At 32.7% G+C, this 23,948-nt stretch overlaps 2 protein-coding genes across 6 annotated transcripts in view; one reads left to right on the plus strand and one right to left on the minus strand.

Annotated features, from left to right (window-relative positions):
* LOC140040802 (uncharacterized) overlaps nucleotides 1-10,552 on the plus strand; it is a 190,795-nt gene extending 180,243 nt beyond the window's left edge. For 3 of the 5 annotated variants that reach the window (XM_072087015.1, XM_072087016.1, XM_072087017.1), the window contains exons 21-35: nucleotides 359-495; nucleotides 897-1,044; nucleotides 1,523-1,668; nucleotides 2,239-2,448; nucleotides 3,208-3,309; nucleotides 3,621-3,729; nucleotides 4,310-4,348; nucleotides 4,951-5,118; nucleotides 5,203-5,466; nucleotides 5,787-6,009; nucleotides 6,388-6,518; nucleotides 7,747-7,902; nucleotides 7,997-8,155; nucleotides 8,468-8,589; nucleotides 9,022-10,549. In XM_072087015.1, coding sequence (XP_071943116.1) covers nucleotides 359-495; nucleotides 897-1,044; nucleotides 1,523-1,668; nucleotides 2,239-2,448; nucleotides 3,208-3,309; nucleotides 3,621-3,729; nucleotides 4,310-4,348; nucleotides 4,951-5,118; nucleotides 5,203-5,466; nucleotides 5,787-6,009; nucleotides 6,388-6,518; nucleotides 7,747-7,902; nucleotides 7,997-8,155; nucleotides 8,468-8,589; nucleotides 9,022-9,264 — 2,357 coding nt within the window. In that variant the 3' untranslated portion in view covers nucleotides 9,265-10,549. Of the gene's footprint in view, nucleotides 1-358; nucleotides 496-896; nucleotides 1,045-1,522; nucleotides 1,669-2,238; nucleotides 2,449-3,207; nucleotides 3,310-3,620; nucleotides 3,730-4,309; nucleotides 4,349-4,950; nucleotides 5,119-5,202; nucleotides 5,467-5,786; nucleotides 6,010-6,387; nucleotides 6,519-7,746; nucleotides 7,903-7,996; nucleotides 8,156-8,467; nucleotides 8,590-9,021 lie in introns of all 5 variants that reach the window. The other 2 variants (XM_072087013.1, XM_072087014.1) reach the window with 2 other exon arrangements.
* A 3,528-nt stretch (nucleotides 10,553-14,080) lies between these two features.
* LOC140039808 (shiftless antiviral inhibitor of ribosomal frameshifting protein-like) lies at nucleotides 14,081-22,698 on the minus strand. The gene is made up of 7 exons (XM_072085405.1): nucleotides 22,547-22,698; nucleotides 18,830-18,895; nucleotides 18,265-18,420; nucleotides 17,511-17,674; nucleotides 16,892-17,039; nucleotides 15,055-15,078; nucleotides 14,081-14,550 (listed from the first exon to the last, which is right to left on the minus strand). The coding sequence occupies exons 1-7, from the start codon at nucleotides 22,565-22,567 to the stop codon at nucleotides 14,329-14,331; spliced, it is 801 nt and encodes a 266-aa protein (XP_071941506.1). The 5' UTR covers nucleotides 22,568-22,698; the 3' UTR covers nucleotides 14,081-14,328.
* Nucleotides 22,699-23,948: the final 1,250 nt, after the last annotated feature.

A 23,948-nucleotide genomic window follows, 5' to 3' on the forward strand; every position in this document is an offset into this window, starting at 1 on the left:
TACTGCCTTATAACCATAGGGATATTTTTTTGGAGGGATTCTCGCTTGTCACTTTTAATTAATCTACGCAATGTATTTTGTCCTGAACCTTGTGATTCTCTTTATGGAAGAAAAAAGGTAAAGGTTTCATAGGTTTTAATGTGATTACTTAATCATACTATCTCATCATATCAAATGACCAAAAATGAATCATTTTCTCTCATCCTATCATAAGCAGCCAAGTCATTTACAATGAACTAGTTACCTTTTAGTTTCTATCTATATGTAATTAATTGCTTATTACATTTAGATAATCTCTTTCTATCCACACATATATATGACTATGGTATTTATTATACCTATAACTCATTTACTTCAGGGAGGAAATCAGTGCAAGCTAGGCTTGTTGAACCAGTCGCCAAATCTCTCAACAGTGGAGACTGTTTTGTACTTGTAACGCCAAAAGACATTTACTGTTGGCAAGGAGAATATGCTAATATTCTAGAAAAATCAAAGGTACAGTATTTTACCTTATTATAGCCAAAAGAATTCAAGTGGTGTGGTGATTTTTTTTTAAAAAGGGAACACTTCCCTGTGCAGGCTACAGGGTTGTTAAAGACCTCTGTCAAAAAGTGATCAGATTGAAAGAATCACATTTTCATTTATACTAATTGTGCATATCATTGTCCTATGGTGTAATATCCCATCATCTTCGGGCCATGTGGCCCATAAGGTTGCGGTGAACTCTTCCAGCTCCCTCTGCTTCTGGAAACTTGTTTGGCATAGTTCCAACATTTCCAACCCAACTCTTTCCTTTCTATGGTTTCATATAGTCAATTTTGATCAAATTCTGTAATGAGAATGGAAATTTGTCCATTTTAAATTTACTGTAAAGTGATGTGGGGTTTTATTTACAGGCCGCAGAGTTTGCACAATACACATTGACCAAGAAGGATCTAGGCTGCAAGGCTACGGAAGTACATTTAATTCAAGAAAAGAAGACCAAATTTGGAAGGCCTGTTAAGGAGTTCTTCAAGCTACTTGGTGGAGAAGAATGTTACCAAGGTATGTTTACTATTATTATTATTATTATTATTTATTCACGCCTATTGTAGGTCCCTGGCATTTCATTGGTTCATTACATGTTGTGTGCCATGCATTACCTTAATCCATCCTTAGGATTGGGTCCATGTTTTTTTTTTATTTTGTGAAACACAAGGCTTATGACAGTTCGGAGACTGGCTAAGTAGTGTGCATCTAAATATTTCTTACAAAAAACGCCAGTTATCTCATGATATTTAACGTCTACATGCATCTCAATATTTATCAGAAAATGTTTTCATAGACTCTCTTTTCCCAGAGGTGCTTTGGGATATGCACTTACAAAGCCCTTGTTTTTCAAATAGCCATTTTTCAGCTGTAGTAAACTATGAGCTTCCATGTTATACAGTTTCCGAATGCTTCCATCCTCTAGAATATAACTGCATAAAGACGTGTCACAAAAAAGATTTATAATAATTTTGTTATATCTTATTTTGTTTAGATGTAAGAGGGGCAGAGGAAGATGAAATACGAGAGATATACATCAATGAGACCAACATGATATATCGCCTTAAAGATGAGAAGTTAGAACCTTATAAAATATACTGGGAACAGATTCCAAAATACGAGATGTTTAACAGTAATGAAGTGAGTATAGAATATTTTTTGCTTTCAAACAATTTGTACTAGTTGTGAGTTTAAACCCACAATATCAAGATCACAGGTCTAGCATTCCTTTAGACTACTAAGCAACGGGTACACCGATGTTATCATTTGTATGTCTCGCATTACTGTTGTTAAAAAATAAACACTAAATATGTATTTTATACACTGCGTTAATATGTGTGTGGCAGTGACACTCGTGTTTCATAATATAAACACTTATATTTGAATAGTAGGCATTGTAACCCAAACCTTAAATTGACAAAATAATGTTTGCCAAACTTTTATTTTTATGGATTTGGAGACAAGTATCTTGGAGAGGCTGCATAGTCATAAAGGCCAGTGGCTAATAGGGCTGCTTCCCCCATTAAATAATCACCAAGACAAACCTATACACAAGAATGATGCTCTATACATATAAGTGGAGTTGTACCCTGCCCCAGGGACTCTACTCCGTCAAATATGGTAGCAATATAAATGTTTCTCTTTTCCTGATGCAAATATTAATAATTAATTTAATAATAATATGAAAAATGACACACTTTTTTTCTCCAGATTCTTGTCTTTGACTTTGGAAGTGAACTTTATTTATGGCAAGGAAGGAGCACGTCAGTTGCAGATCGTAAACTAGGTTTAAAACTTTGTCAGTTAATATGGGATCAAGGTTATGATTACTCTGATTATGACATCAATCCAATCTTTCCATCCAATCCGGAGAAGTCAAAGAAGGGTAAAAGTCGACCAGATTGGGCATTGTTTGCTAAGGTAAATACAGCCTTTTTGGATATACTGTCCACTAATTAAAGACACCTTCCCTACGTCTTTTAGATCTATTTAAAGATCACAAACTATATTTAATGTAAAAATAATACTATATGGTCCTATTGCAGTAAATGGTTAAAAATGTGAAAAATAAGTCGATTCTAATAATTATAGAGGCCCGCTATAAATCCTAAAATGAATTGCGCGCGGATTAATATTTCTGTTTTTCTTCCGTAATTCACCCACTTTTCGATCAATCGTGAGGCCAAAACAAATGGAAGACACTCCTAACTTTTCAGCGAAAATACCGGGTTTTCCCCAATTTGTACAAACGGAGTCTGGCAAAAATAGAAAGAGAATTAATGCAGCAACTATACAACGTCAGGCTAGGTATATAGCTAGTGTACGATGTTCGTACGTTACCGATGTTTACCAGCTAGGTAACTAGGCCTAGACCGTCCACGAGCGGTCAGTCGCCGCGAGCTACTTAGGTAGTGCATTGTTTATTACTTTTTATCATAATTTACCATAAAACGTACATTTAAGACAAGGAATGACCTGGCTTTATGTTTTTAAAGTAATATATATTTGTATTATTTTTACAAAATGTCACAAATTGTAGGGAAGGTGTCTTTAATAACTTAAAATATATAAAAATATACATTACATATCCACTTTAAAGCCAATGAATTTCATGATTGCTTGATTGATTGGCCATATAATAAAATCAGAGTGACAGCATTATTGTATTTTTAATTTCAGATTAACGAAAGAATGGAGACGATTTTATTCCAATGTAAATTTGATGATTGGCCAAATGATTCGCGAATTATTAGAGTGAAATCACAAGATGATTCGCAAAAGGTAAGGAATGAAATATGTAACCGTATGTAAATTATAGGATCCTTGACATTCTGGTTAGGTAAAATTTGCTGACCTGTAATCAAAAATGTCACGATCAGAGTGGTGGTTGGGCGATTTCATCTGTAATAATGCATGAGCCGACACATTTCCACAAAATATGTCATAACAACAATGGGTCTTTTTACATCTGAGAATTTAGTACTGTACTCAACCATGTAAATCAAATTCCATGCCGCATAGAACATCACATCGCATAAAAGTGTTTCTTCATCATAACATTATGACAAATATGAACGTTTTTAATTTTACAGAAAGAACCAATGGCTGAGTTGGTAGCCTGGGATGCTAAGAAGATGTTGGCACCTTCACTAGATAAGGGTTACCTTATTCTAGAGGGTACCAATTTAGGGCGAGGAACTGGTAAGGTTTCAATTATCATTTGATTACAGAAAGCAAACAGTTTGCATGTTGATTTGTTTTTATTTTACTACCATGTGTTATTGTTGTTGTTTGGATTTTGTGTCGAAATTATCAAAACCCTAATCTTTGAGGGACCCAGAGACCCTAAAAATCATCATTCACACTTAGACTGAGGGAAGCATTTGACATTCAAACATTCTCCTGTCTAAATGAGTATCAGAAAATTATTTAAATATTATTCACTTCAACTAAAATACTCCGATTGGTTCATTAAAGTCCATGCATTGTGCAGCATTTACAAGCATATGTGTTACAATTAATAAGTAATCCTAATATTTGAACTTTGGTTTATCATGTCTAATTAAGCAAATGTTACAGGCATGCATTTATAGACTAAAAAGAAAATGTGATTTCCTCAAAAAATATAATAATGTGTGTGAGATATATATATATTATATAATATTTTTTTAATAAATATAGTTCTAGTTGCTATGGTGGTTTATAGCCATACACTTTTTACAAGAGCTTTTTAATACCTAACTAATGTGTGCGATATCTTCTTTGTTGTGTAATATTTAAGGTACGGCCAGTTTGGAACCAGCAAAAGCAGACATTGCAGGTAAATGTATAACACAATAATTAACACAGCATAATTCAGAGTATAGTTCCAGAGGTCAGGGTACAATTTTTTGTGGGATTATCCTTAAGCTACACTATCAAACTAGTTTGACAAAAAAAAGTGTGATGTGCTCAAATATGGTAGTGATATGACATCATATATCGGCACGTTTTTTCACATAAAGTTTGATTGTGTAGAAAGAGACCTCAGATTGCTTTAACAATGGAATTTACCAAAGTTTTTTTTACCATATTGCCAAACTTAACAGGTGAAATTATACTAAGACATGGAATTATAAGCTGTAAATTAGAGATGTTCTTTTTATGTAAATTATTGGATTAAAAGGGTAAATGAGATAAAAAAAATATGGAACTTTTATAAATCAAGTTAAAACTGCTTACTAAGGGCAGAGAAATTAGAAAGACATTTTTGTTTGTAGTACTGTGGTACACTAAAATGTAAAGGAATAACCAAAAAAAAAAAATACATTGTGATTCAGATTGAAACAATAAAAGATTATTGTTATTATTATTATTTGTAAATTTACAACCTATTGCTTATAAAGTAAGTTTTATTATTAATGTACCTATTATTTCATTAAGGTTATTTCGACAAGTTCCAGTCCCGTGGCAATGAAGTAGTAACGATATCAGTTGCAACATGGCACATCATGGAATTTGAAAGAAGTATTATGCCAAAAGAATGTTTTGGCCAGTTACATGAGGGCGACACATACGTAGTCCGATGGCAGTACAGAATAGAAAGTACAGGTAAATTTAGAAAAAACATGCTTCTTTTGTTGATTATATCTTTTGCATAAAAACAAAAATATACATTAAAATTAACTCTTCCAGGAATGCGTGATCTAAAGGGTAACGTATCAACCAGAGGTATAGGACATGGTAAAGAGAAATGCGCATATTTTTTCTGGCAAGGGTCACGAAGTACTATCAATGAACAAGGAGCTTCAGCGCTTATGACAGTGGAACTTGATGATGAACGTGGACCTCAGATCCGTGTGACGCAGGGAAAGGAACACGCTGCTTTCCTTAATCTTTTCCAAAGCTCGTTAATAATCCATATGGGAAAACGAGAAGAGGAGGAAACAAACACGCAAGGTATGTAAGATTTTAAAGATATTTACATACTTTAGTTCCATCCTGTATGCTAATAAAAAATAGAGGCCATGATAATTCCATTTCCATGTAACAATACAAGAACACCTGTTATGGGAATACATTCGGGACACAACAAAAACATGAATATCGGTTAGCTGTAGTGTTAAAACATTACCCCTTGTTTTTACTACTCTGACAATAGAGGATCGTATACATAATCATTTAGTTTATGTTGTACTCCAAAATTATGTGATGCATTGCCTTATAGAAAGCTGAAATAACTGACCACACCCAACATATCTATCTTTGTTTTTATTCAGGATCATATCGATTATATATGGCACGGGCAGAAGAGGAAAATGAAGGGTGGTTACTTGAATTACCATGTGTACCTCATTCTCTACGCTCTCGTTCTTCGTTTGTTCTTTTGAATCTTGAGAAAATCAAACAAGACGAGGCAGAGGTATATGTATGGCATGGAGTCAAATCGTCTGCAATAACACGGCAAAATGCAAGGAAATGTGCAAATAAAATGAAAGAAAAGTAAGTACATCAATGTATTGTGATTCCTCGCATCAAATCAATCAATCTGCTAATAATAATATTGTTTCTTTATAAACAGCATATTGTAGAATAATAACATACTGTATTATTGATAAAATGTATAAATGATGTTATACATATGTTGTGTTAGTATGTGTATCTCTTGTATTTTGGGGTATGTAGAAGTAATGAGCCTACCTCATTATAAGCGTTGGTTTACTATCACTCTTATTTGCATTTACAATATCATAAAGGGAGGTTGAGTAATAAAGTAACATTTTCAGGACATTTGCCACATTTATATTTCCAATGGGTTTATTTAATATTTTCCTTTGTCTTTTCTTTTTTGTTAATTCTTAGTAATTCTATTTCTTTCAGTTTACCTTTTGAAGCAGGGTTAAATCCACAGTGCAAAGTTAGCATTCAAGAAATGGAAGAAGGAAAAGAACTTAAAACTTTCAAAAATATATTAAAGATGGACATAAAGTCATATGATAGTGCAATAGGAGGTATGTGTTTATATCTACAGATTTGGTTCCATTTTATGAAATAGTTTATATTACTATATGTAAAGGATCTTGAGTTTTGTTTACACTAAACACAAACTTTATGCGATTGTGTTCGAATGGAGGTAAACATTAACGCCCGTATTCTTAAACCGGACTTTAGTCATAGTTCAAAGTTCGACTTGAAAAAGTCGTAGTTCGAGCTATTACTTCAAATTCGATTAAAAAACGAAGTAGTCGAAGTTTGCAGTTCGACTTAACGAAGTCGAGCTTTTAGTCGAGTTGCACACGTCTGGGTAACAAAGGCTAAACATTAGCCAATGACAAGAGAGTATTTGAGGAGCAGACGAAATTTTGCGCATTGATATCACTTTCCATTTTCTTACAAAACTTTTTACGCATCAGGACTATATACATGAAAAATAATTTTAATCGTTAATCATTAGAACAAGATCAGTATTAATTTAACAGTGAAGTACTTTTGATTCACAACAAACAAAATTTTCAAAATATATTTAGGAACCATGGCGGTACGGTAACTTTCATATTTTCTAGGCCTCCAACAAAGTATGATCGCGACGAACCACGCACTTACTAGCGTGACAAGAAAGCGCTAGGCCCCCAAAACATTCCATCGCGTGGTGAATTGCCGCATCTCTTATTGTCGCTATGGCGTGACGTAGTTCAAGTCGGACTTGCGCGAAGAAAATAATGTAATTTGTATACAGTTGTAAATAAAGATGATTTTCATTATTATAACTTATACCAATGTATATTTAATTAAGCTAATATAAATATAGATATTTCATTCTTCAATATCTGGCCAATATAACAACTCAATGACGGTTACGTTTTTTATAAACATCGTTTAAAAACCATTTAGTCGACCATTTAGCCTGCCCCCTCCAGGACTAAAAAAATCGATCAAAATCCGTCTCGATTTAGTCGAGGTTGGCCTGATTTAGTCGGTGATTTAGTTGAAGTTCGGTTTATGAATTAAAATGACGTCATTTTTTAAGTTTTAGCTCGAACTACGACTAAAGTCCGGTTTAAGAATACGGGCGTAAGACCTGGGTGGGCCTAGTATTTGCATGCAAAATACTGTTAGCTTATGCCACATATAACTGATGCAACCATGGCTACAGACTGAGTTGCATTGTTCTTAAACAGAGGAATAAAATGTATCAAAAGTTAGCAAATTGTAATACTATTCTATTTCTTTTTTTGTCAGATTCGATGGAGTTTGATTTTACTCCACGTTGTTTCCATTTAACAAGTACATCAGGAGTATTTAAGGCGAATGAGATCATAAATCCAGCCAGGTCAAGTCAGAATGCGTGTCCGTTTCCTATTCTGCAATCAGATTTGTACAGTGTCGCTCAACCAGGTAAGCCATGACGGTACATTTCAAGTGTATTCAATTTAATTTTTTTATTCAAAACTTTATCTATTGAATCTAATTTTGTTTTTGTACTTTGCAGCACAATTTTTACTGGACAATCATTATGAAGTCTACCTCTGGCAAGGATGGTGGCCGCAGGATACAGAAGAAGACGGAATTGTGAAAACTGGATCAGCCAAGATGAGATGGGATATTGATAGAAAATGTGCTATGCAAACAGTAATGGAATATTGCAAAGGTAATATTGGATAATGTAGTCCTTAGCTTGTTCCCCAGGAATGCTGCTAAAATGTGCTAAAATGTAAGACACAACTACAACACAACAAACTTTCATCTACATCTATTGTGATCATGCCTGCCTTTCCCATACTTGACTGCCAACCACAGTGAGCATGTAATAGATGTGAATGTCCCTCACAAAATCATTGTTTGCAAAGCCAAGAGAGCTTAGATTTAAACTATGCTAGAATTTTGAAGACTTCAATGCCCCAATTCTTTGCCTTAATTCATTTTAATATGTGTTATCATATTTCTCTTCTCTTGTTTGCAGAGAAAAGACCAAGCAATCCACCAAGAGCATTCCTTATACATGCCGGACTAGAGCCTTTAACTTTTACTAACTTATTTCCATATTGGGAGCATAGTTTAGAGGTCGAAGAAATCAACAAGGAGGTAAGAATCTTTCTGTCAATGAATGCGACGCGACCATACTACAAAATGTATGTCTACACTAGTTACTGGAGGAGCACCACATGATGGCTGTAAACATTGTAATTTAGAAAGCTCAAACTAAACTAGAAGGTGCATGGCCTAACTTCTGCCATACTATTCTCTGCCGATTGCCAAAGTATGCAGTATCAAACTTTAGAAAACACAGAGTAAAAGTGTTAAAATAATCTTTAGCAGCCTTTTTTTATATCTTAATCTGCATTGATTACTAGCTAGCTGCATTATGGGGGTATTTTTCCATTCGTGTTTGATCCAAAAATGACTGGGGGAAAATATGTACAGAGTGATTGGTTTCACAACATTAGACGCTTTATAAATCCAGTATATTATTACAGAAGGGAATAATCTTAACTGTTCTTTTTTTTATCGTTACAGGAGGGAAGATCTGGAGACAAAGCCATTCTTGTAAAAGATGTTCTAGAAAAGTTAACCAAGTCAAGGTACACACTCGCTGAGCTGAAAGAACGCCCTCTACCAGAAGGTGTTGATCCACTCAAGTTAGAAGTATATTTGTCCGATGAAGAGTTTGAGGAGATTTTAAAGATGCCAAAAGATGAGTTTTCACAACTGCCTGCCTGGAAACAAAAGAACTTGAAGAAGAATGTAGGATTGTTTTGAAGATAACATTCTGATAACAAAAACAAGGGGCATTAATAATGTATTTATATGGTGTGAGAGGAAAAACTTTAAAAGGAAAAACATTTTAAAATGTGCAAGAGATAGAATTGCTTATTCATTATGTTTGCTGTTGTGTTGGAGATATTGAGTTGATGACATCACTGGGGAGGAAGCTTCTTCAGTAGTCTTGCCATTAATAAGTATTGGTGGTGGTAAATGACAGACACACTCAAACTGTAGTTATAAAAGAATTATTGAAGAAAAACCTCTTGTTAAGAGAATTACTGATAAGGTTAGAAAGACAACAGAACGAATTGCAAAAAGAATTGAAAAACTGTGTGAACTCTTTGGTAAAAACATGCTTTCCTCTTAAGCTTATGTGAGAGTGTTAACACTTGAATATTCTACAAGCTGCATAATTAGATATCAGGCAAATCAAGTAAATGAATAGCTTTGCAACAATCAGAACTTCCATTGGCTTTGTTTCCAGTAGCGTACTTCAAGAATTGCCAAAAAATATTTTGTCTATATATTTTTGTTGTATTTTCAATTTAATTTATTATTTTACAAAATGTAATGTCTTTTTTAACACTGATTATTAGAGTTTTTATATAGCTTGGGATAATTTTCATTTAGTTTTATTACAACATGTTAACTGTACTGTGTAGTGTTTGTCTTATTAAGCTGGTCTTAATGCATTGTTTATTGCTGGTTTTAAAGTGTGTTCACACCAAGCACAGGCAGATATTTCAATGGCAACCATAACAGGTCCAAACATTGTGTGAACAGAGCTTTATACAGGGGAGGATGTATTCATACTTAAAGGAGAAATACTTAACAACTAAAAACTACATCAACAGTAAATGTGCAGTAATTGGTTAAATCATAGACCTACATCATTTAAATGGCTATGAATTTTAGAATATGTGCATTAATAATGTAAAGGCTGTATATATGTTCTCAAGTAAAATATTTGTTAAAAGAAAAAAATTGGCTGAGCAGCCCTAATTAGGTTATATGCATGATATGCATATAACCTCTTGATTCTGTCAAAATCTTTATTTATTTATTTATTTATTTATTTATTCTTTCCTTAGCACTATTTTGTCCGTGCATTATCTTGGCATCAGTTTAATCTAGCTAAGTCAAGTTTTCAGAGTATATTCCTCATGGCCAGGAATCGATGTGGTTATATTTTCACGATGCGTAATCAAAAATTACGCGGTCTACGCGCGATTTTACGAAATCACGTTTGTAATCATATCTTCACAAGCATGAATCACAATTAAACAAAATTTGGTACTCATAAATTTCAGGTCATATTTCATCATATGGCAATAAAATTACGTGCGTAGCGCATATAACGCTTGCGTACGCGCGCTTAAAATGTTCAAAATTGTCAAAATTTATTTTCGATGAAATTAGAGTACGTTTCAGGCAATTTTAAGCGTTTAAAAAAATGCCATGAGTGCGCAGATTTTTGCACGCGCACTGCGCGTTAAACGTTAATGCGCACTCTTTTTGCCCGATTTCTGTTTTACAATCTTTCTTTAATAATATCATCATATTTGATTCAGGTTTCAACTCGAAATTGCGTTATACGAGCACGTCAAAAGTGACTGGCTACGCACGTATAAGTTAACAAAATGGTGAAAATATGCTAAATTTTAAAATTAATATATATCGTCAGAATGCAGGGGAACACCTATTTTTTATTTCATTTTCTTGAAGTGTATGTATCATATGTATGATTTATTATCAAATAAAGAGAACAAAAGTTGATTAAGTCATCATTAATTGCATATTAAATTTAAAAAAAATAATTTCGACAATCAAACAAATTATGACATTTTCTTAGGCCAAAATAACAAACTTAACATTAACTTTCTTCCTTCAAAAATTCATATATTAAAGTTAAAAGTATGTAGTTTGACAGTGCATCATTTGTATACATTTTAAAGATGTCATCATAGTAAAAAATTATAATTCATTTCGGTATGTAATAATCTATTTGCATCAAAGTGGTTACTGCATAGTAAATACACGAAGGAATTTTTCTACAACTTTTAGTCAGTTGTGTACGGCTCGGTGGTCTGTGCTCGTGTCTATGGCACTCAAGGTACCGAGATCGAGTCTCACCTTGGGAAACGAAATAAGATTTTTTTTTATTATCCGTATTGTTTGTTCAAATTTATTTCTTAGTGTATAGATTATACACATGATTTATAATGAAATCTAGATAAAAATTAACTTATGTCTTTATTATTATGTAACAACAAATGTGGTTTATGACATTATACGCATATGGATCTTTGATCGGATTGTGATACCGGCTATGGTGTTCGCGTTAGCAAGGTCCTATCATATATTATAAATAATTAAAGATTCTGAGAAAATCAATCAATCAATATATCTTTTAAAAATCAATTATCTTTATTTAAATCAATGCATATAACCTATAATTCGTCATAGTGACGAATTAAATCTAGTTGTTTTTAACTTGGCTAGGTGGCCTTAATTAGTTTTGGCTAGCCAGGTGGCCTTAAAAGATACAATTAAAAGTTTTCTTATGCAGTAATTTTAATTAGATTCCAGACTGTGCCTTTTAACAGTAATTTTTAATAATTATAATTATTCTCTTTTGTTAGTTCTTTATTTGTTTCTTCTGTTGTCATGCAACTGCAAGTGACCATGGATTAAAGAATCCATGAAGTGACATAATAACATAATTGAGTTTCTATTATATAAATAATTTGTAACTAACACCTTTAAATATAAATGTAACAAACTTGTGTAATGTAAATTTCTATATCGTTTAATTATGGAAAGAGACAATTATAAATGTTAAAATGGTTATAAAGGGTTTGTTCGGAATGTCCATTAGTTGCAATTAATGTACAAATTAAAAAATAAAACAACATTTGCTGCTATCAGAAATTGCAAAAGTCAATAAGAACACTACCAAAGAAACATTCAAATTTGCAGTTAATTTGCATTGCAAAAAATTAGTGATTTAAATATATGCAAATGAATGTTGTTATTTTTTGTCTTGTTCTTTTTATTGTTTGCTTATTGCATTTGAAGGTGTTCTATAAGTTTTGGTAGCTGAGTTTATAAAAGCATTTTATTCCTTATGTTTGAGTCTTCCAGCTCGTATGATTGCCATTTGTTTTATGTGGAATTAAAAATGCCATATATTAGAAAATTGGTGCTCTCAGATTGAATAATGATATTTTCTTTAGCAAAATAGAAAAATAATATTGTAAATATCAACACTGTTTTAAAAAATATTGTTCATAATTTGGGTGAAAGGAAAGTGCGTTTCATATTCCATAAACATTTTTTACGACATTGAGTTTGTGTTTTTTAGCTTTGAAATCCTGGACTACAGTTCGTAGTATGTAAATTGTTACGTTTTGTTTCTTCATTGTAGTGCTGTTTTATTATCTTCAGCATCTTAACACATCAGTGCAATTGATTATTGTTTAACATAAGTAGACAAAAGAAATGGCGTCTTAATTTAACTGTACAAATGTAGAGCTTATTTTCCTGAAATTTGAATGAAATAACTACTTTAGATGATGATGGTGATGATGATGATGACGTCATTCAACGTATGACTGAACGAGAATGACGTCATTCGACGTATGACTGAACAAGAATGACGTCATTTTGACGTCATTCAACTGCAACATATTTTGTTTAATCTTTCTAGATATAGAAATTTTATAGAGGGAACAAGTACGATTACGTAAACAGTAATTATTTCCAAGCTATACTAAAACAAAAATTCTATCATTTTGATATGAATAATTATTTTTATTGCTATTGTCATTATTAATACTTGTAATTTAGTGTATATTTCAAAAATATTACATAGAATTATTTTTCTGCTATGAAAGTATAATTTGTTATTAATGTATAGCTATGTATTTTTTAGTGTTATAGTTTCTATAGCGTATATATCTTTTTAGATTTTTTAGTGTGTATAAATATATAATTGTTTATCAATACTTTATTTAGAAAATTAGTACTGTACTTTAGCATTTGTATTCTGCAAATCAGTACTTCTTGATATTACATTGCGTTATTTAATAAAGCTTGTAAAAATATAGATACGTTTGTTTTGTATTGTTTGCAGTTTTTTACGATTTAATTAATACTCGCTAGCGTTTCCGTTCGAAATTAAAAAAAAATTATATTGAAATTGATTCAACGTCAACAATATTATATAGTTCTACTAGCCTAGACTGTCTTTTTCCGGACGTACACATCGCGACTCTACAGACACAAAACCCAAATGATTCATCTAATGTTAATTAGCCAAGTTATCTTTATAAGTAGGCTTAAATAGTGCGCATATGTTTTTGTCTTTTTTCTGAATTACCGAAGGGCCGTTTATTTCTTTGTGTATTTCATATAGTGTTTTGACCCAAAATGTCAAAAGAACATTCGCCAGCAACATTTCTGCATAGTAAAATGGTTTTCTTTTTGTAACTATTCCCATATGAAGAAAAAAACGTAGATCTCAAAACCGCAATCAGACTTCTTGTTTTGGTTTGGTGAGTTTTACCACAACCGTGCAAAGCAAAAAGCACGTGTTTGAATCAGTAAGTTTAGCCGAGTTTGGTTGTGAAACTATATCGGTAGCAAGCGGGAAAGTGGATCTTTAACCGTCTTATCGTCAAGGAAAGTTACTATAGGCTATTCGCATGGAAGTTATGGTAAAACTTACAATTGGTCGATAAGTCTACAAAACAAATGCGATTACGGAACTGAAACATTATTCAAAACTACAAAGAATGTTATTGTGAGGTTGTAATGATATTTATTGCACTAAATTGTTTAGTTTTACCATTCTGTATATTAATACAATAGAAATGTCTCATAAAATAACAAATTATCAAGGAATAAAAAATATGTTCGTTACTGTCATGTATACATTTTAAACGAGCTTCGATTTCTCTCATTTTTCCTGCAGAATCGTTGGTTCTGTACCAGATTTAAAACATAAAAAAATAACTGTTTACGTGCCATTCTTCATAACAATCGAACCAAATGGCTTTAATCTAGCATATTAAAGTACGTGGAATCTGTGGCTTGTGTAAGGAATGTAGAGCACGTGGACCCCGTGCTTACATGTGGCGTGCTTGCAACTATTACTTTAACAAAACCTGGACATGGTCGAATGCTGCCGTTGTTGCATTCAATACAGGCGTGTGTGTATTGACGAGGCGTCCTGGAAGAACGGTTCAAGTTCTTAGGTCCAATACGCGATGGATACACCTGGAAAACAGAAAATAGCAGGTAAGAGAGTGTGTATGAGCTGTATATAAAGAGCATTCTTCCATTGCTAACTGGAGTTATTGGCTTAATTTAGAAGCGAGTATAATCTTGTAGACACATCATGTTAATGCAGCTGAAACTACAAGTCAAGTACAAGTATATATACATGTCTAGGTAGGTTTTTAGCTAGGTGGTTTTTGAAGTCATAAATGCACTTAGTATTAGTGTATTGTTCATTTTTAGGAATTTGTTTTCATTTTTATTGTGTGCAATTTTTCAAGACTTTTCTTGCCACTCCTGGTAAACAAGGCGTTCATGTTCCTTTGTGAAATTACTGTTTGTCAATGGTGTTGTAATTATTTCAAACGCTTGCTTACTGAATAAATAAACTCTTAAGAATCAAGGTATTAGAAACAAACAAAAAATGGTTGCCACAAGAGAAATACAAGTTACAAAGCACTAAATCGGATGGTGTTAAAAATTAAGGTTAAACGTGTTAATTACCTCAAAATCGTCTGGATCGTTGTACTGAAACAAATAAAAAGGAACAGTATTACAACAAAAAATCATTGGTTAACACAAAATCATCAATACAACTTTAGTTATCATTAACGTTCTCTTAGCAAGATATAACGCATAATTATACGTTTTTGTACGGTGTAATTGAATTCTAATTTGTCTTTTACTCAATGTACCTATTTTAGCGGGTTAACAAATCACCTGAAAACGGTAATAGGTTAATTGAAATAGTTGTTTAATGTTCATATTATATTGACTTCCGGTACTGAATTTTAGAAGATAAAGAATTTAAATTCGTTAAGATGTATACCCTACATAATAATCTGTTAAGCGATATTTTAGTAGGCTCTTTAAACTACTTCCTTTCTACTGACATTTTAGTCAATGGGATTTTATTTGATCACTTTATTTCAGAATAAATATTCGATATATACTACTGAATATATACTACTGTATATATACTACTGTATATACTACTGAATATATACTACTGAATATATACTACTGTATATATACTACTGAATATATACTACTGTATATATACTACTGAGTATATACTACTGTATATATACTACTGTATATATACTACTGTATATATACTACTGTATATATACTGCTGTATATATACTGCTGTATATATACTGCTGTATATATACTGCTGTATATATACTGCTGTATATATACTGCTGTATATATACTGCTGTATATATACTGCTGTATATATACTACTGTATATATACTGCTGTATATATACTGCTGTATATATACTGCTGTATATATACTACTGTATATATACTACTGTATATATACTACTGTATATATACTACTGTATATATACTACTGTATATATACTGCTGTATATATACTGCTGTATATATACTGCTGTATATATACTGCTGTATATATACTGCTGTATATATACTGCTGTATATATACTGCTGTATATATACTGCTGTATATATACTACTGTATATATACAACAACAAATAACACAAAACCGGAAAATCAAACTAAAATAGGATTTTTTCTCACTTGGTGTAGATATTTGAATATCGGAACAAATAGTTCGTGGTACACCTATCGTTTTCACTATTCACAATTCTTAATCTAATCTGTTTAGCTAAAAAATTACCCTTTTTGGACACAAATTGCAAGAAAATGGTTTTTTTATGAAATGTGTTCTTTAGACCCTACTGAACACATTTATCAATGTTAGAAATTGGCCTAATTTGCATAATTTAAAATGGCGGCCATTTTTAATAACTCTGTATCTTGGAAACCGCTAGGTGTCAAAATCTTTAGAATATATGTTTTTAAATTCGCTTTAATAAAAAAAGTTTGTCCAAAAATGAATGGAAGTGCTATTTCTAACATTATTGACCTTGATGTGTTCAGTAGGGTCTAAAGAAGACATTTCATGCAATTAGTTTGATTTAAAAGTCTAAATCCCATGGAATAATTTAGAAGATGAAGATTTTAAATTGGTAGGCCAAGATGTACCTATTTGCTAAGGTAAAAACCAACGCTTAGGATTTAACAAGATATTATACAATTAGAACTAAAGGTAACTAAATTAATTGAAAGATTTGTTAATGTTCTGAAATTAAGAATAGTACTGACATTTTAGAAGATGAAGATTTTATATTAGTAAAGAAAAAGGTACAAAACGAATACAGTATTTCAATAGGCACTTTAAATCTCACTACACAGCAAAAACATTCCACTTATTGACAACCTCTTTTAGAAGATTCTATTATAAAAACATCATCAATGAGAGGAAGATTGTTTTGGCTATATACTATATCTGCGAAGACTATCTTACCGTATTTTTGCATGTATAGCATGCTACGGGGATTCCTGCTTGACCTCGACTGGTGAACTGATTGCCGCACTTGCTGCAATTGTACTCACACCATCCGTATTCAAGCTCTTTGGGAATTGCATTGTAGCGAACTTTACAGTTCGGACACCTGTTTAATGATAAATAAATAAACATATTCGATACTTTTCCGATAAATTTTGCAGTTTCGTAAATATAGTAATTTATTGTGATTTCAATCTTTACACTTTGCGCTTTTGCAATATATATCTAGCTAGTTGTGGTTAGTTTCCTCTTTTTTCAACTACAGTATATATATGATACTTTCTTATTTTTAAAATTAGCGTGTTGAACTGTTCAAATAGAAATAATATCGTGATCTATTATGCTAATGCGGTGTTTTGTTATTGTGATTTGAGGTGATAGAACTGATCATTGATTTAATAATAATTTTAGGTTCACTTAAAATGATACGGTGAATATGAACCCAGTTTTGAGATGAGATTTTATTTTCCAGAGCCGAGCCGGAACGTAGCCCCACCGGAGCCGGACCGGAGGAGGTGTGAAAGACGCTTCACAGTAAGCAAACTAGAATGTTGCCAGTTTAGAATCTACTAATTACCTAGATACAGGTTTATAAGCAAATACGTGTCTCCAGTAAACTCGATCACATGGCCTGCATCCAAACTCTCGGTGTTCCTCCAGTTGTTTGTTATGTGTCTTCAAGTTGTCTAGAGTGAGGGTTGCTACACCTTCTGGACATTCTGTTGGACACGGATTCCGGTCCTGTTTAAAATACAACGTTATTAAAACTAGTGACCATAAACGTAATAAAATCAACATCGGCGTTGCAAATCATCATCAACTTATACATAGACAATATACATGATACAAAAAAGCAGTAGAAAACGTTGATAAAATCTCATAGCCTATTACATTTAGTACTCATTATAGCAGCTGAATAAAACCAACGAGATGGACAGGTAAGGTCTACTGTTACGCAGAACTTTTTAAAAAACACCACTGAACACTGCACTGAACTGGGTTGTTGTTGTTGGCGTCGTTTTTTCTGCTCGTAAATTATCAACAAAATCGATCAACACATTTTAAATCTTGCCTGACAAACGTCACCTAAAAGCCTGACTTATTAAATTCGAACTGCAAACTTCTTTTATGAATCGCATTTGAAGTAATTGCTCGAATTAGCACTTTTTTACTTTTTACTAAAGTCCGGTTCAAGAATACGGGCGTACGAATTTTTGTCATTGACTTTTTTTACAATCAATTTTATCCACAACTTTCTTTCCTTGGCGTTTAGTTTTAATGGAAGTAGACCTATAAATTCTGAATTGATAGGAAAGAAGAAAAAAACTTACACCGGTCAGACGTCTTTGAAGCATACCCACTGTTACTTCTACGCGTTGTTTTTCTCCTCTTACGAGGAAGTGAATTGTGCCATTGCTGGCAATTGTAAATTCCATGTGTAGAAGATTCAACTGTTCCTGCATTATAGCACAGCAGACAGATTTCACCTAAATGAATTAATAACTATGTAAAGTAGGCCTAGCAAACATTTAGGATCTTTCATGTATTGTCCGACAAAACATGAAAAATGAAGATTAATTTTTAAAAAAGACTTGATTAAATAGCCTATGTCATTTTGCAGTTTTAATAAATAAAGTTAATCACTTCTGTAGAAAAAAAAATGTCGCTTAAAAAAAGACCAAATAAACCATTAAATTCAACCAAAAACCCATATGACCCAAAGCCTATAGTAATAGCGTTTGTCATTTTTGTTCATCGCTCCTCCTAATTGAAAGTCATGAATCGTGACCCGGATGTAAATTTATAAAACTATTAAATCAATCAACTTAGAAATATCTTTGTCGGTATAGCTTGTGAAACAAAACAAAAGAATGAAAGTGTAATTGCCTTTCTTACCTTATCTCTCTGTTCGGAGATTTCGTCTCCATGAAATTTAAAATTTTCACTGCTAACGTAAAAACTCTGAAATTGTAAATTTACAATCAATTAGAAAAGCATTGCCTACCATAGATATATAGTCTTCTGCGCAAAGTGGCAGTCACCACCAATTGACATTAAACCAATCTAAAGGCCCATTTACACCAAGAGACGATAACGATCAACGATAAATATACAAATAGGCATATAGGCCTAGGCCTAGATGCATTTTCCATACATAAAACTAACGAAATATTATAGGCCTAAAACTTTTCATTAGAACTATAGAATACCCATCTAGCCTAGGCGCGCCCTAGGCTTAGTAGGCTATGCTTCCTTTTATTTGATAAAAATGACATTTTCACACGTCCAATCAAATGACGTCATGATTATCCTAGTAAGAGCAATATCGTGACATTGGAACAGTTTACCAGCCGACGCACAGTGGGCCAGAATTGGTTCAAAGTGTGCCAAAAGTCCATCCGCATAAATAAATACTGATTACCTTAATTTTTAAAGGATCTAATGGGTTTTCAGACCCGTAGAATTTAATGGAAGTATTTTTAAATAGGTATGACGTAATACAAATGGTGTTTTCTGATTGGTTGAGGCGAATGTGCTTGTAATTCTTATGTCGATTGATATTACATTCATTATTGAAAGTGTAAGGGTTTCTATTACACCCAATAAATCCAACTGGAACATTTTCTTAATATATTAGACGTCATAAAATAATAATTTTTGATTAGATGACTTTAATGTGTGATTAAATTGCATCCGTGATTAAAACGTACTTAAATTATTTAAAGATCCACAGAGTTCAATGAAACCATCTTCATCAGTATAATGTCATTACAAATACTGTTTTCTGATTGTGTGAATAATATTAATATTGAGAATAGGTTTTTATTGCATGTTACAAATAAGGGTTTAAATGACTGAAATACATCACTTATGTTGTTGTTTTCATTGTATGTTTTCGTTGATAGACTCTTCGCTCATCATACCTATCAGTAATACAGAACTCGAAATAATTGATGAACCATGAACTAGGAGAACATGTACACTCACTGGCATTTTATACCATGGATAGAGTTGTATATATAACTCTGCTGTTTTTCGGCAGTAGTCCTTAAATTGTAAAGGGTCTAAACACGTACTAGATTTTATTACATCCAACCCGCAAATTTCAGCGAAAGTCTCCTTTTCCTGGAGAGCTAGCTCTGCAAGCTATGTTTCCATTGTTTTCCTGAACCTTGTTTAAGTTCATCTACTTTCATTCCTATATCTTTTTTAAATCGATCGTGTATTTCTTTTCTTCATATCGGCAACGATGGCTTTTTCACTATCAGACGAAATACGCCACTTTTTTTAATGGCATTCTGTACCAATATGAATTAGCATTTCAAAGCACCTACTCCATTTGTGTAGTGGCGAGAGCCATAGCTGTAGGCTTCTTCACTTGACGATGGGAGTTTATCCAAATCATTAAACTGTTTTGGAGTATAGCTCCACATGTATAACATCGCATTGAATACTTGGTTTCAGTCAAAGCATTCACGACCTTTTGGTCAACTATGGTGAATTGTAAATTGTAGTGTATTTAGATGTTGTCTTTTCTGTTTTCATCGGCAGCCAGTTCATAGTTAATCTATATCAAATAATATATTGAATTTCAGGTGTAAAGGTCGGCAAAATCACGAGGAAGTATCTTTATGTTCAACTACTTCTTTAATTTCTTCTTTTTTTTACTGAACAATTCGAAGTGCAGTTTGGTCCAGCAAGCTTTGAGGGGGTACTCTTGCCGAATCTTCTTTAACCGTTATATTATTTACGTAGCATCTATGCTAGCTTCCCTCACGTTCCACAAACCTGTTTGGTATGACTGTTTTGTCATATCACTTTCAACTAGCTAAAAGTGACAAAGCTTTTTCACTTGTAAACTTGATCGCTTCTGTTTTTTTTCGGATATTAACTTTCTTATTTTAGCTGGTCTTAATGGTGTTAGCATTGCAAACTTCAGCACATATTTTAAATGTGAATTTTGCTTATAGACGCCTTGTGAAGCAGCATAGAGAAGTTCTTCTAGTTCTCTGACTAATAATACCTGATGAAATGAACCTTGTGACGGCCATACTTGTACCATCTTCTTCGTAAATAATAAAGAAAATGGTTTGATAGTTTTAGTAGTATACTCCAAAAGTTCTTTTGGTATGTTCTCGTCATTCCTTACATTGTAATGTAAACGCAATTCACGTAAACATACATTGCAGGCTAGTTCAATGTTGGTAATTAAACCAGCCGAATGGACAGCTTTAAAGGTTGTATTTTGATATGGAGGCCATGTTACCTGTACCTACATTTATGAATGCTTATTCTCACACTGGTAGCATTCTATTTTCCAATACAGACGCGTCGTGGAAAGGTCTCTTCGTCAAATTCGTGCGATTGCGGTACATCGATGTGTCAATGAAAATTCATTATAAATTTATTTTAAAACGGTACATTTAAATAGCTTCCTATATGCAATGTCGCAAATTTTCGCAGCCAAATTTGGTATTAACGTAAAGCTCAAGTTTACTCAAAATATTAATGTCAAAATTAGCGCGCGAATCTACGCGAATCCAAACTATTTTAGTGGTGGTATTTTTGGGCTATATTTTGTGACTTTTAACCCGAAAATAAAGCAATAATCGAAAATGTTATTTTACTGCCTAATATCATTAATAACAGACAACAATTTCATGCAGTATGAAATCCATTGCTTTTTTCTAGAAAAAATAACAGCGAATTTATCAAAACTGTTGTTTTTGCTCATTTTAAGTGAAGTAAGTTTCTTCAAGTTTCCATGGTTACAAGACACTATTAAAATTTACAAAAAATAAAATTATTAGTGGATTTATATAATTTAAGATGTCTTCTTCCTAATCCAATATTAAAAAGTTCGGAATGCCACATTTACCATTTTGGACTTTTGGCACACTTTGAATTGATTCTGGCCCACTGTGCGACGTTGTCAATTCTGAGACCACTAAAACACCTTCAAGAATCGCATCGACACAATGTAGCCTAGTTGATATGGGGTTAAAAAGGCATCGCCTAAACTTTCCCATTATAACTAAACTAAACTAAACAACGATTTTAATTTTTATTGTTTTTATTTATCATGACGTCATTTGATTGGAATTTTTAAAATATTAGCCTAGGCCTAGGCCCTAGGCTATTTATTTATTATTATTAAATAACCTATTATATTTTATATAGGGCCTACAGCATAAATGATTAGAGGCCCGGTCACACTTTATAATATACACCGATATTTCACGTCCGATAGTTATCGGTTAGGCCTAGGCCTATTAGGCCTAGGTGTGACCGGGCCTTAGGCCTATCAAATAGTTGTAGCCTACTATGCCTAGGCTAGGCCTAGCTAGGCTAGTAGGCTAGAACGGAAACCTTTATAATTTCTTTTGTTTTATGTAAAAAAACAATGCATGCTTAGGCCTATATATTTATCGTCGATCGTTATCGTCCTATTTAGTGTAAATGAGCCTTAAGACCCGGTCCCGGCTGACATACTACAAATCAATAGGCCCAGCAACGCATAGCATAATTATTAGGTATTACTATTAGACTAGGTACGTATGTAAAAATTACATTCAGAAGCGGCGCGCGTATACGTAAACATATTATTCTTACCTTTTCAATTTCTTGTGGCATGATTGGATTTTAAAAATATAAGGTAATTGAATATAAAAAAAGTAAGACTAAATTTGAAACGAGAAACAAAATGTACACGTCTTATTTTATAGAGTTAAAAATAGCAAAAGTGCAGTGAAAAAGAACAATAACAAAAGAATCATCAAAACACTCCAGATCTAGAATGTACACGCGCGTCATTGACACTAAGTTGCTACGATACTATGTCTATGGAAACATAGGCATGAAAAACGACGAAAATAATATTGTAATTTTTACAACATGGTAACAATTGAAAAATAAATTACCGACATAAATAATAGTAATTATGTATCCAGTTGATTATATTTTTAAAACCAAATTCGAAGTGTTAAAAAAAAGTTTGTTCATAAACTTCGAAAAAGTTTTTTAAAGATACAACTATAGAGGGCTCACTTAAAAAATTGATTAATTTACTGCTGCTGTGTTTTTTTCCGTCGTCGTCATGGACGCTGATGATAAAAAGACTGATATTGGTGATTTTATAACAATGCATTTTAATAATCAACAACAGGTTAGACACTAATAAACAATATTTAACACACCAAATCAGTAATGGTAGGCATCGAGTATGCTTAATATAGTCATAGCCTAGGCCTAGTAGGCTAGCCCTGCCTGGCAGGGAATTTGATGACTGCTGCCGTCCACATGGCCACTTCTTGTGTGTGGAAGGTTACTTTCGCCCAGACCGATTGATATCATCTAGGCCATAGGCCCTAGGCCTGTTTCATGCAGACCTAGCTCGCTAGGTAGGCATCGAGTATTTTATTACATATTTAACATGCTACAGACCAGGCCTAGGCCTAGTCTACATTTTTGTGGTTGTGATAAAGTTAAAATGTTTACACAATGCGAATATGATTTATTTACCTAATTATGTCATGAATAAAATTAAATTGACTTCTATTTTCCAGTTTAGTGATGTTGCACCAGATAAGTCATCACAATTCTTTGAAAGAGCCATGAATGAAAGCAAAAGGTAAACAGCAACTGAACTCTAATTAAGAAAGATTTAAGCACACAGCATGCTTTTATTTTAAATTATTAATGCCGAGACACATCTTTTTCAATACATTACCATTTATGAATCTCTTACTGTCTCTCATCATGATATGTTGGCTATTTAAAAAAAAAAAGTATAAATTTTATCATTTATTTACTGGTAAGATCCCTAATTGTTTAGGAATTTTGTCTCAACAATTATCTGTCTACAGTACATAATGTATAATTATTTGTTTACAATTGAAGAATTGTTTAATTGAGAATTTATATTTTCCATTTTCAGAATGAATACCGAGGTAGAAAGAAATGAAAAACGAAGGAAGGAGTTAGAATCAGAGCATGGTGCAGATAAAATGAATGA

Source organism: Antedon mediterranea, chromosome 2 (genome assembly GCF_964355755.1).
Source record: "Antedon mediterranea chromosome 2, ecAntMedi1.1, whole genome shotgun sequence".
NCBI classification, from domain to species: domain Eukaryota; kingdom Metazoa; phylum Echinodermata; class Crinoidea; order Comatulida; family Antedonidae; genus Antedon; species Antedon mediterranea.